The 13,191-nt window shown below is 38.8% G+C and overlaps 1 protein-coding gene across 1 annotated transcript in view; it reads left to right on the plus strand.

Moving 5' to 3' along the window:
* The window catches only part of LOC146567177 (cadherin-7-like), a 141,908-nt gene that overhangs the window by 40,080 nt on the left and 88,637 nt on the right, over positions 1–13,191 (plus strand). Inside the window, exon 3 of the mRNA XM_085286847.1 lies at positions 7,877–8,171. Coding sequence (XP_085142973.1) covers positions 7,877–8,171 — 295 coding nt within the window. The remainder of the gene's footprint in view (positions 1–7,876; positions 8,172–13,191) is intronic.

The raw sequence follows: 13,191 nt of genomic DNA on the forward strand, positions 1-13,191 counted from the left end.
ACCATCTTAAAAGTGTGTTCAGACAGAAAGTGAAGGAAATGTTTTTGCCTTTTGCCCTTCTTATAAATTGTATGTATTTACTACAAACAACCAATAGACCACCTTTGTGCTAGCTGTGTTGTAACTAGCGAGACACGAGTGTACAAAAGAGAAAGAAATTCAAGCTTACTTCTCCCGTGAATCCAAAACTGATCCAACTACGAAAGCTGCATGGCATTCGGTCTGAGTACGCAGGTATATTTCAACAAATGCTCTCATTACCTCAGCATAAAATGACAGCTTTTCTAATATTCTTCCTGAAAAGAATTCAGACTTTATTTTAGAGTTGAGTCACTACAGAATAGGATTAGAGTCATGACTTTTAACATACTTTTTTCTCAGAATTTGAAAAAAAGAATTCTGAGATTTAAAAAAGTCAACATTTTGATTTTAATCTCAGCATTTGGAGGGTTTTTTTTTCCTCAGAATCATAAAAAGTGCGAATTTTGATAAAAAGTCAAGGATTTATCTTGAGTGGTGAGTCATACAGAACACATGTTACTGTCAGATTTTGTCTTAGGTTTTTAGTCATCGATTTTATTCTGCTGATTTATGAACAATTTTCTAATAATGAAAAGAGACAAATTTAAAAAAAGCTACATTTCTTTGCACAACTAACACTCACACAAATATGGTCTATGCACATGATAAGATGTGACATTTATTATATTCTTTCCAAGAGCCTGGCTTGGCAAAATCAAATAAAACACTCAAAAACTTGAAAACAGCACTAAAAGAATAAACCAAACTAATCAGAAATTATCTTAATAACGGAAATGTGTTAAACTTACACTAATGTGAAGACACCATTTATTATACTTAAGCACAATAAGGAAACAACTTCAGGGGCGCAGATCCCATGCATCTGTACGCCACTGTGTGATAGCTAACAGTCTCTCCATGGCGATCGCTAATTCCCCACCTCGCAATTTGAAATGAAAGAAGGGAGGCTGCACTACTGAGCCTCTCTCAAAGCACAGCACCATGGCTACTCACCAGAACATGGCCGAGTGAATAGATGAAAAGCCAAGCATGTCGAGAGCTGATGTCAGTGACAGCTACACTGAAGCCTCTGTCTACATTTTTAGCTTTTTTCCCTGCCAGAAAGGCCCTTTGTCCTGTCTGTGTACTTATTTTGAGTTTCACGTATGCTTTCATTAATGACTCTGAGCTCCTGTTAGTTTCACATATAGCATGTGTTTAGTGTCCAGACATAATGCTAATTTAATGGCAATTCCTGTTTGTAATTATGCTATTGTGTAGAATATGATTTGTAGTGGGTTAAGGCTTCCTGTGCACCATCAGTTTCTCAACAGGAAACAATGCCAGAGTGCACCGTTTTCAGTGTTTCATATTTTTCTTACTTTTGAGATACTGTACTACCTTGCTAGAAGCAGCTCTGTGAAATATCTTGAGGGCGATGCCTGATTAAGGGCTCTTGAGCAACAGCTGAGGCTGTTTAAGTGTACAGGATTGAGTATTGCTCACAGGCTGCCTGTAGGTATTGATGTTTATATCCATTTTAGGTTGTTCAGTCCACTGAATAGAAGAAACACCTTCTGAAAAAACATCCAAAGCCTGAAACATGCATCTTTTTATTTGTATTTTCTTTTATGAGACTTTATATTTGTATTCTTTTTGTATCGCACACAGATAAGCAAAACAGGGGAAGGGGGGGGACAAAAGGATTAAACATTATTCAAGCACTACATGCATTTTTTTTTGTTTGACTCAATGGTGAAAATGAAAATTCAAATGCTAGAATAATTTGAAAATGTTGTGCAGTAGTTTTAGTAAAAGGACAAGCGTGAATCAGTGGGTTGTTATGGGTTCTTTCATGCTTTTTACCCTTCTCCCTTGCTACAAGGTAAACAAGCAAACACAAAGCTAACAGGCTGGTCCCTGGAGAACTGCCTGCATACAAAGTGATGATAAGTGTCAGCAATGATTTCAGAAGGGTTCGTGTTCAGATCCCACCCCTCCTTCACAATCCCTGGGAGCGCCTTTGAGCTACACTGCCGTGCAGCACCGTGCCGCATGCTGTGTTACACTCACCTCGGGGGAAGCGAAGAAAAGAATAACAGGAGTTTACATTTTAGCAAATATGGTGCTGAGGGAAAGGAACAAGAGTTGAAACTTCAAAAAGCACCTGAAAATTAGCAGCAAAATGGATTCGATTAATGATAGAGAAAAATTATTTGACTTGGCTGTACTTTTAAAAACCTTCACCAAAGTAATACATCTTTTATGTAGTCTGCAATTTTGGACTGAGTGTGTGGAGCCAAACGCTGGACTCTTCTGTCTTCTTCTTTTGCAAACAGAGCTGGAAATGTTGCAAACCAAACAGTGCACTGAAAAGACCACATACTGCGCTTGACCCCCGACCCTGCTTGCATACTTTGTGGCCTGTCTGCTTTGTCCTTCTTGTCCATGGCATTTACCGGAAACAAACTGCTACGGATGGCTTCCTCGAGATTAAATGTTGACTCTCCCCAAGACTGATAATTTACCTTAGGTTTGTTCCTGACAGCAGGAGATGGTGAATAAACACAGTAGGCTCCATAAGAGGGGTGACATATGCATGCTTAGGCCTGAGGACGCAGCCACTGCAATCATCATGGCCTCAGTGCTGAATCCATCAGCAGGCTGATGGATTCCATTAATAAAAGACCTTTGGTGTTATATCCTCTCTTAAGCTTATACTCCGTCAGCACCACCGAAATAATATTGACCTAATCATTCTCTACCCTTGAGTGCTGAAATACCATTGTTATTTATACCGTAATGAGATGTTGACATTTACAGATAAATTGAAAGACGAGTTTCATTATTGTCTACTCAACTACGCTTATCTCTCTCTCTCTCTCTCTCTCTCTCTCTCTCTCTCTCTCTCTATATATATATATATATATATATATATATATATATATATATATATATATTAAAGTGCTGAAAAACATTTTTCTCTGTTGCTGCAAGGGAAAGTATAGTAACTGTACTTTTTCTGGTCTTGAGCTCTGGGTCAGATGCGGTGAGGATATTAAAAGTTTTGTAGCATCAAAGAAGTTCTGGCGAACCATCAGACGGCTCTAGAAGGTAGAGGCCAGGCCTTTGCCCTGACTTTTTTCATCATTGATAGTTAGCTGCTGATCTCAGCTGGGGATCATACAAGGGAAGAATTCCTCAACCTACATGTCACGTTATCTAAGAGGAAGATATGCCGGGAAACTATTTTTGAAGCTTACTCATTTCTCTGGTGGAGTTTATGAAACTAGTAAAGAAGCACCGCAGGGGAATTTTGCTAAGCATGGAGAAAATTTCCTCAGGGATGCAAAGTGCTCTAGCTGTTTTCTGGCTGTCATTGGGAATGTGCATTTTCAGTATCACTTTAAGGTCAGGCTCCTGGAGGAAACAGACCAGTCTGACAAGGATGCTGACAAGGAGATTTCACGTGATGTATCTCAGATTGAGGAGGAGCAGAAGTTGATCAGGTCATTTCTACCAAAAGTCACTGCAAGGAGTTTCTCTTTGGAGTTTGCACAGCCACTTTGTGAGAGATTTATATTGGTGTTCACTACATTTTTGGAGGTATTGCTGAATCTGCAACAAGCAGCTGTAAAGCTATTTAAATAAAGATTTAGTTCAATTTTATCTTTAAAACGAGGACAAAAGCTATGTCTTACGTCCAATTGGACAACAAGGTCTTAAAGGATACCAGTGTTCTGACATGAACAGCAAATCTGAAACCTGCTATAGGTCTCTAGGAATTGATTAACACTGAAATAGAAATAGACGATGTTGAATAGTCCTTTTCTTGCACATATAAACAGTATTTTAAATTTACTTTGATAGAGTTTTACCTGACATGAGATGTTTATGTCCAGGTTTCATTAACAGCAAATGGTGTACTTTTCAGTACCTGAAGATAAAACTGAAGCAAAAGAGACCTGCAAGTAAGCAACAGCTGAAGTTGGCTGCAGTAAAGACCTGGCAGGAGGAAACCAGCATTTAGTGATGTTGACAGCCTGCAAATGATTTCATCCAAATATCAAAAACAATCCTTGTATTTGAAATTATGTTAGTTCCTTCATATTATTTTGAGCCTCTAATGGAGGACAGCATAAAGAATGATGTGAAAATTGCTGTTTTTCACCCCCTTAAATTAAACACTCAAGTCTGCACTTCAATCACATCTTGGTTGCTTGATTTAAAAGCACTCTGCCAGTGTACAGAAACAAAATTTCACTGTCCATATACTTTTAGACCTAACTGTAGAAGGAGAAGGTCAGCACAGTAAAACGTGATGATGTGGTATATTGCCAAGAAGTCAAGTGAACAGCTGTTCTATCTCATGTCACAATTTTGAGCATGACTTTTGATATTCTGTCATTTCAATACGGCTTTGGCTCTGGCTGTAAGAATCCAAAGTTTACTTCTTCCAAGAAAACCAACTCTACAGTATCAAGAAACACACTTTTCTGATATATCCTGTAGCTCTGAAAGTAAATCTGATGTTATAGAAATACCATCAAGGTTGTCTGATCATATGCTACAAATTAGGGTATGGAGTTTAAATGACGTGAGCATTTCAAAGGGCAGAGACATTAATGAAAGATACAGGACAGCTACATTAAGAGCTCTTGTGTTTTCAAAGCTTGAGTCCTTCGATTTTATATAAGTGCAGTACTCGCTGACTAAAGCAGCAGTTTATCTTGCAATCATTGCCATTGTGTACCTAATACTTTTCAGAAGCTGTTTGTCTCCAGTCTTTTGCAGAGAAAGGAAGCTGGACCAAAAACACAGACAGACAAAACCCAGACGTAGCTGATATTATTGTTCTCAAGATTTAGGTTGAGACTTGAAGTGCGTTCATTACTGCCACAACTTTTTCATATACACTTTTAAACACTGAATATCAAGAATCAGATGTTCTGTCATGTCAAAGATGATGAAGTAAAGGCAGAAATATCCACTGTCCTAAATACTTATAGCAAAAAAGGTCAGTCTGCCCGTTACTAAACTCCAACTAACTACTGCCTTCCCCTAAAACACACATCAGTGCTGTGTGGATGTGGAGTGGATGTCCATCACGCAGCTCTAACTTCAAACGGGATTTTTCAGGACTGGTTACTTGTCCTGATAATTTGAATTTCTTTCTCCAGAAGTGTTTAAGGAATATTTTGTTGGAGTTGTACTTTGAGAAAGGGTCTTTAAGTCATCTTTAAAGTCTCGACTTGCTCTTCGGAGATTAAAACGCTGTCATAAGCAGAATGTTGCCGCGGTAACTACAAAGGTACCTTGATAAAACATGTAGTTTGTCTATCTTCTCTGTAAAGGTGTACAGTATTCTGTCTATGCAACGTCACAACAAGTCCTATTAATACCCATTCTAGCTACTCCACCAATCAAACTTTCTTTTAGCCCACATGCTGTGAGGTGAACAACGGTTTGATTTAAAAGTATCGTCCTCAATGTTTGGTGCACGACTAGATTTAAAGACGGATGGTTTGTATGATCATTAAACAGGACGGATCTGACAGCACGACTCTTGGTACATGACCTCAGCTCTTGCTATTTATCCTCAGAAGACATAATCCTGTCAAATCCTTTTTGCTAGTGGATAAACTTAAAGCCACACTTTGTATGCTTTAAATGGCAACAAGAGGAACCTGCAAACGTGATCTAAGGTTGAACATCCAGATGTCTCGTCACCAATTCCAGTTAGAACAGTCACGTCTATAAAATCATCTGTCTTTGTTTTATGTCAAAAAGGAAAAAAGATATAAAGAAGTGCATAATGGAAACCCTGAGTCCTAATTTCACTCCATATAACTTTAACACGCTGTTGTTTTTGCACTGGAATTCTGGCATCTCTTCACCTGACATACAGAAAAAGGGATTCGATTGGAGCGTCACAATTCCCCGTGCAGTTTCGTGAACCACGTTTAGAGAGCTTTGTATATGTCTTTGGCAAAAAAAAATGAGATGATTAATGTTTCCAGTGGAGCCATTCATCTCAGCCCTAATGACAGATTTTTGGTCAGAAAATGTGTGAAAAACACGAATCCATTTGGTGCATCATTGTTGTTTTATTGATTCAACACACATTAAATGAACACATTTTGTAACCACTGTAGTACATTTTTGATGTCAGATGAGCTTGTTATTGCTGGGGTTTTAATGGAAAATTGCTAGTTTTGTTTGTAATGACCATTACATTAGTTAGGAAGCCACACTGTCATTACAGTAAAAGGCAGCGTTTCATTTCATTCCATTATTTGCAGCAGAATGCAAATCATGGTGGGATTTGGTACCATAATTCATGCATAAATGGTGCATGTTTTGATCTTTTGATCTGATTTGAATGTTTATCCAATAAACATGATGTGTTTGCTTGCGCTGTTTGTACATATTTGTAGCAACATGACAGTGAATATTTGTACGGATTAAATACTGAATGTTTTAAAGACATTTTATAGCTGCATTTGTTGTTTGCAAAGTCTAATAGAGGAGCATATTATGTGATTTCCGCTTTTTAATTTTCTTTGAACATAATTAAGAATCCCAGACATGTCTAAAAATGTACACGGTATATATTTATTTCCCTTCTCTACATATTATAAAGTGCGTCTCTGAATGAGCGCTCTGTGATGTCAAAAGGGACAAGAACCAGTCTTCACTTGTGGCTTAGAGACTCAGCCTTTTAAATACCAAACGACCAGCAGCAGCCTGCCTCTCTTACTCTAACTTTAGCGATGTCTCGGCCACAAGCAAAGCCAGCTATATGTTCTGTTGTTGGCTACAAGGACAAAAACAAGAGTTTCCATACACTTGCAGCATCCGAGGAACTGAAAACCCAGTAGATTTGTTTTAGGATTTAAAGGCAGCGTATCAAATCTACAGGAAAATCATTAGTATTTGTATGTTGTGTGGCTAAAGTTATCATTAGCTTTGACAGTAAGCCCAGATTTATGTGATAATAAAAGCAGTGACCAGAGGCAAACAGACGAATGTTTAGACTGATTTAAAACCATTAAAGAACTGGGAGTGATTTACTGTGCTTTCATGTCGCTGTTTGAACCTCAGTGCAACCTAAGCTCTGTTTGGTTCTCTCCTATTATCTGTGTTCACTGCACAGCTGTATTTAAATAAATAAATAAAAAACGAAATTAAAAAACTGCTATCTACATTTCCACTTTTTCTGTTCCTGGTGCCAAACAATGTAATGAGTATGAAATTGTGATTGACATGCTGCACATTAACTACATGTTAACCACCAATTAACTTTCAAGCCACTTTTCAAGCTGTCAGTCTGCACTGGAACAATGATGATTTTAAAGCCATGATGTAATCTGACAAAATCTCTTCGCACAAAGGGTTAAAGGCGGTGGCTGTGTTGTGATTCTGGCTATTTTTACTCTTTAAAGGATCAAACGAGGAGAACATTAGAAGCAATACTGTATCACTGTCTGTGTTAGCTGCCCTTTGATCAAATGTGTCTCCTGCTGCTATTAACTGCTATTTACTGGAGGTGGTTTGCATTTGAAACTATGGAAAGGGGAATGGGACATTTGTAAAAGGGCACAAGAACAAGGGAGTTTTAGAAAAGCTTAAAAGAAGAATGTTTCTTTTTTAGGGAAATAAAATACTCGCATTATCTTGCTAAAAATGGAGAATGAAGCATCATCCTCACTTGTTTAATAATTATTTAATGCAAGATTTTATGTATCCTTTAAACCAGAAGCGCTCACATCATTCTTCAGTCCAGCATCACCACTCAAACGTTTACAGTCTGGTGTGGCTGCATTTAAACTCCGGTTCTTTTTCCTTTCGACAGCTACACTCAGATGTGGACAAAGGAGATGGCAAGGTGAAGTACGTGCTCTCTGGTGAGGGTGCCACCTCCATCTTCACCATTGATGAGAACACGGGAGACATCCATGCCACAAAGCGGCTTGATCGAGAGGCTCAGGCTTACTACACCCTTCAAGCTCAAGCTGTAGACCGACTCACCAATTTGCCTGTGGAACCCAGATCTGAATTTGTGGTCAAAGTCCAGGACATCAATGACAATGAGCCCAAGTTTCCTGATGGACCATACCTGGCAGGAGTACCGGAGATGTCACCCTTAGGTAAGTTACTCTAGTTCTTTTACACATAATCGATTGAAGGTTAATAACCAAAGTGTTAAAAGTGATATAACATTGTAAGTAAGAATTGTAAAGTAAGTTAAAAGTGGTCACCTATTAATGCAGTACACAGTGCTTTTCTTTGTGAACAGTGTGATAGTTTCGGTTCTCCATGAAGACCCACAAGAGCTAATTATCTGTACACCTGTGTGGAGTCTATGAAAAATTCACATCATGTGGAAAAGAAAAACCTGTATATTGGATGAACTATTATTCGTCCCTGCACTGGCATAACCAAACAAGTCATTTCCCCCCCTCTCCGCGCACTCTTCAAGTCTCTCTCTCTTACTCTTGCTTTCTCTTTGACTTGTCCTTGCTCCAACATCTGCCTTTGATAATTTTCCACCTCACTGAATTCGTCTTCATCTCTCCCAGTGTTTAGGTCGTGAGGGGTGGGTGGAGGGGGGGATTTGGAACGTGTGCAATATTAATTTGAGTCCAGCATGTTCAGTTTGTAAGACTGACTACATACTAATCATACTGAATATAATTTAACCAGTATGAAGCCCTTCTTGCTCATGGGCTCCACATCAAATGAGATCCAGGTTAAATTACCTTGATTTGGGAATACCTTGGCCACAGCGCACTGGTCTGTTGGCTTCTTTCTCCTTTTCTGCTGTGATCCTGACGAATAAGGTCATGCATGCCTCGCTGTTCATTTTTTAAAGCTTCAAAAAGCAGGATGATGCACGAAGACTAAGAAACTAAAACCATTTCTCTTAGGCCACTCAGTAAAGCTTGCCTTTATTTTTATATATTCCATAGGTATCATGTAGCGCTAATACCAGCAGGTTTTAGCATAAACAAAATTTTAACTTGATGATTGCACAAGAGAAAAAGTCAACTCATCACAAACGGTTATATGTAGAACCTGACAGTCATGATATCATGTTAATTAATCAGTGAAAACATTTTGATTAAAACCAAAAATGAAAAGACTCATCAATCCATCAGCATAAATCTTCTGGGAACCAAGGATCTCTGTACTAATCTGTGTCGCACATTAAGACAATTTTTGCTGATTTGTGACGCATCAGAGAGTAACCACTGCTGATATCACCGATCCTTCTGGGATTTAGGAATGTCCTGATCAGGTTTTATTGAAATACAACTAATAACTAGTGATGCTAGAAGCACAAGATTTTAAAAGCTAGAAAAAGGCTGCACATACTATCAAGCCCCCTCCCCACTCCCGATCCATTACCTTTTTCTTCTTGAGTGCTGACTTTTTTCCAGTCCTGTACATTTACAAGTCGAATAGTAATTGAGAATTGACTCCCTTGAATCCCATGGGAATACCCCAGAATTCCTGTAACCTCCACAGGATATCTGAAAAAAAGTGTGTTTCTACAGGACAGCTGACCAACTACAGTAGTCTGTAGATTAACAGACCAGCATTGGTATATCTAAAGCAAGCACAGGTAAAAACATTATACTGCACAATAATACCTCTCCTAAGGACTCAATTGATATTCTATTGATCACATTAGCATTTATTGCAACAGGTATTCCTTTTATCTGTTTAAAAAACACTCCTTGAGGGTGCTATCATATCAGCCCCTGTCTGTAAGCTGTGTGGTCAAGATTTCCTTCAAGGTTTCAGACAGGTCCTGCTCAGGTTCAAAATGCAAGTAAATGCAAATGAGTGGCAACAACATCCTGAGGCCATTCATCTTAGCAGGTGTGTTAGGAATGCAGTAAGAAAAAGTGACCTCCATATATCTAATGTCTAGAGCATGTCTGGTTTATACTGACCTAAAATTAAAAAAAACAATAAAATAAATAACAATAAATAAAATTAATATTTGGGATATTTAGGATTTAGAATATTTTTAGAGCTTGTTTTATTTCAGATATTCACATATTCACATATGCCAAAGCAGACCTCTAGGCTTAGAAATGTTGATGAGTGACTCATGTTTGAAAGCTAACTCGGGCAAACTTAAGGTCTGAATCAGGCTTGAAGGCCATAGGCATTTTTTCCACAAATTGGACTCAGAGTTCATTGCAGCCAGTACCTCCCAGTACCTTCCTGCTGAACATTTCTCTGAAAAACATCTGATCCTGATGAATACATTTCTGCCCAGCCATTACTTTTGCAATTCACTGTGGCAACACGGCATGCTTAGCAGCACAGTCACCCTTAACTTCCTCCAGCTTCACCTAGGGGTTCCCAAGGCACTCCAAGGCATGCTGGGAGCTGTGGTCTAATCACAAGTGAGCTGTGAGTGCTGGGATGGAGACAGAAATGAACCTGGGCGTCAGATGACTGAAAAGGTGACCTGAGCTTTTCAGTTGATTAAAAATTACAAACACAAAGTTTGACATGATTTTATGCCTAAAGTGTAAAAAGTCATTTTATGTCAAATTAATTACACAATCTACACAACCTGCTTGAGAATGTGTTGGCCAAAGACTATCAACTTTTTTTCAGTCAGTAAATTAAATGCAAAATTTGTAATAAAACACCATAAACCCATTTTAGTGTCATTGCTACCAAAAGGGTAATATGGAGTGGCGGTTTGTGACCTTTTTTCCCAAAGAAAATTGAGGAAATTCTGTACATAATTAAAAAGAGTGAGCATCACACACTGGGTAGCATCACTGAAACGCTGTCAAGGCTGTAAGTAGGAGTGTTATTGTGCAAGCTGTAACTGCAGGCAGGTGGGCGAGAAAGCTCTGGGTTTGAATGCATTGTTTTTTAATATGTAGTGGACATGTTTCAGTTAAAACATGGGGTTAGATGGTTCATTAAATCTGCAATGAATTGTGCTTTTGGCCACTCAGGGGCACTTTTTACACTGATATGATTGGATACTTATACACTGCTATACTGCTTTATGTCTGTTATCAGCTTGTGCTAGCATTTGTGCACAGTCGTTTTTAGAGTGTTTTCTTTTCTTTTTTTCTCTTTTTGGAAGTTCACAGTGTACAAATTATGCAATGAAAACTCTGAGAATGAAGCACAGCAGTGAGCTTGTGGGCCAGATAAGCAAAATAATGAGCTGAAAGAAGCTAAACAGGAACATGGAGCTGTGGGGAGCTCTGGTGATAGCACTTTGTGGATTGATCACTTGGTTCGAGAACCCTTTCCCGTATGCTTTGCTGTATGTGATTGATATGTGGATGGAGATTTTTATAGTTTTTACCTCGAGCAGTACATAGACAGCTGAGCAAACTCATTGCTGGTTAGGATCACCTCAGTGCTTCAAACGTGCTTGTTGCCATGCAAATGTAAATTAGAAAAAAAAAAAACAAAGGCTATTTCCAGAGTGTTCAAAGTCAAAATGGAAATTTCAGAAGGCATACAGTGGCACCGGGAGCCGTTCCAAGGGAGGCTCTGCTTTGCTTACAGCACAGGCACAGAGATCTCCGAAGGATTACACAGCTGACTGTCAATGGGGGGTACAGAGCACAGGCTTAAGGAACCAGAGGATTAGAGTACGAGGGCTTTGAGTCTCGTGCCCAACCGGTGATAACAGCAACTTACTAGAAGGATGTATTCACACCAGAATCGGTGAACTGCACGTTCCACCCGAGCACTTTATTTACTCTGCCAGTTCCTGTAAAGGTCTTCATCACGAGTTGCGAGAACAACAGGAGAATAATGCTTTGCCTCCCTTTTGTAAATATCTGCTCAAAGCAATTATCAATGCAGTAAAGAACGGGAAAGGGCGAAGCACCTCCTGTCTTCAATAATTCCTTTATAGATGTCTTTAAATCATTAATGGTCACAGCTTTGCACCCTTGATGAATGGGTTCAATTTAGAGGAAATCATGAATTTAATTAATTAAAGTAATTAGAAGCAGTGCTCGTCCATGCACAGTGTGACCCTGTGGCCTGAGGATCTCTCAGGGCTTTTGTCTTAATCATGGCTGGGATGTCAAATAAAAGACGAGAGCTTGAGGACAGTTGGAGGTGTGGCAATCGTGAGGCCTGGCTCTCTCCCGCTGCACAGCGAAAGGCCAAAGGAGCCGTTTGAGGGCTCATTACAAGCATAGAGAATGTAATGTCACCCCAAGGCCACAGCTCTTGAATTTACTACTCATCAGTCCTATATCCAGCTGTCACAGTTCCTGCCGAATTCACGAGAGCAGAGATCATGGATGGAATAGTCATTTTAATTCTTGAAATGAAAAAGGTGCTGCGGTTTAGGGAAAGTTGATTTTTTTCTTTCTTCTTTTTGTCACTGCAAGTGGAAGTGCTTAATTGCGTGGTAAAAATATTCACTGAGGTACACACGCTTAATCTTTGTTAACTACAATGCAGCATATCTGTCATAACTGTTTTTACAAAGCTCTTAATGTTCACTTTTACTTGACAGTGACAATGTGTAAATTTGACACTATGATAATTATTTAACCAAGAAGTGTATCACATTATTTTTTTTGTTCTCTCCAGCAACACATATTAGGCAGGCAAAATATTAGAAACACCTCTGAATATAACACAGTCTCGTAAAATATAATAAAACAGTGATGAAAACTGGACACAATGAAAATATGGTGGATATTATGGTAGTACAGCTGTAGAGGGAATGTAGGGAATGTATTTGCTTCCTAACAATGTTAAAACATGCATAGAAATCAGCAGGCACTCGGTAACTTTCTTTTAAAGTCTTGTAACTCATTTTTGCTTTTGTAGTTAGGAATAAATGTGAACCCAACTCTAATCAATAGTCCCTGCTCATCTGAAACAGTGGGGAGCAGGTGTGAATGTGCATGAATACAATCAACTTAATCAACTGCGGCAGCTTTGAGTACTCATGGAGGCATTGCAGAACGACTGGGCTTTAATGAAACATTTTAATATTGATTCTTCTAATATCCTGTATGTACTTCCACATCGCACAATTGTTTCTGATGGGTTTTTTTCACCTTTTCGCTTTAAATAAAAGTATATTTATATTCCTAAGACGGTCCTTCATTTGTACTAATGCAAAAGTTCCAACACACGTTTTGG

This window comes from Mchenga conophoros, linkage group LG9, assembly GCF_057382185.1.
Source record: "Mchenga conophoros isolate Kocher_MC1m ecotype Shallow Benthic linkage group LG9, M_conophoros_male_GT1.1, whole genome shotgun sequence".
Taxonomy (NCBI): Eukaryota; Metazoa; Chordata; class Actinopteri; order Cichliformes; family Cichlidae; genus Mchenga; species Mchenga conophoros.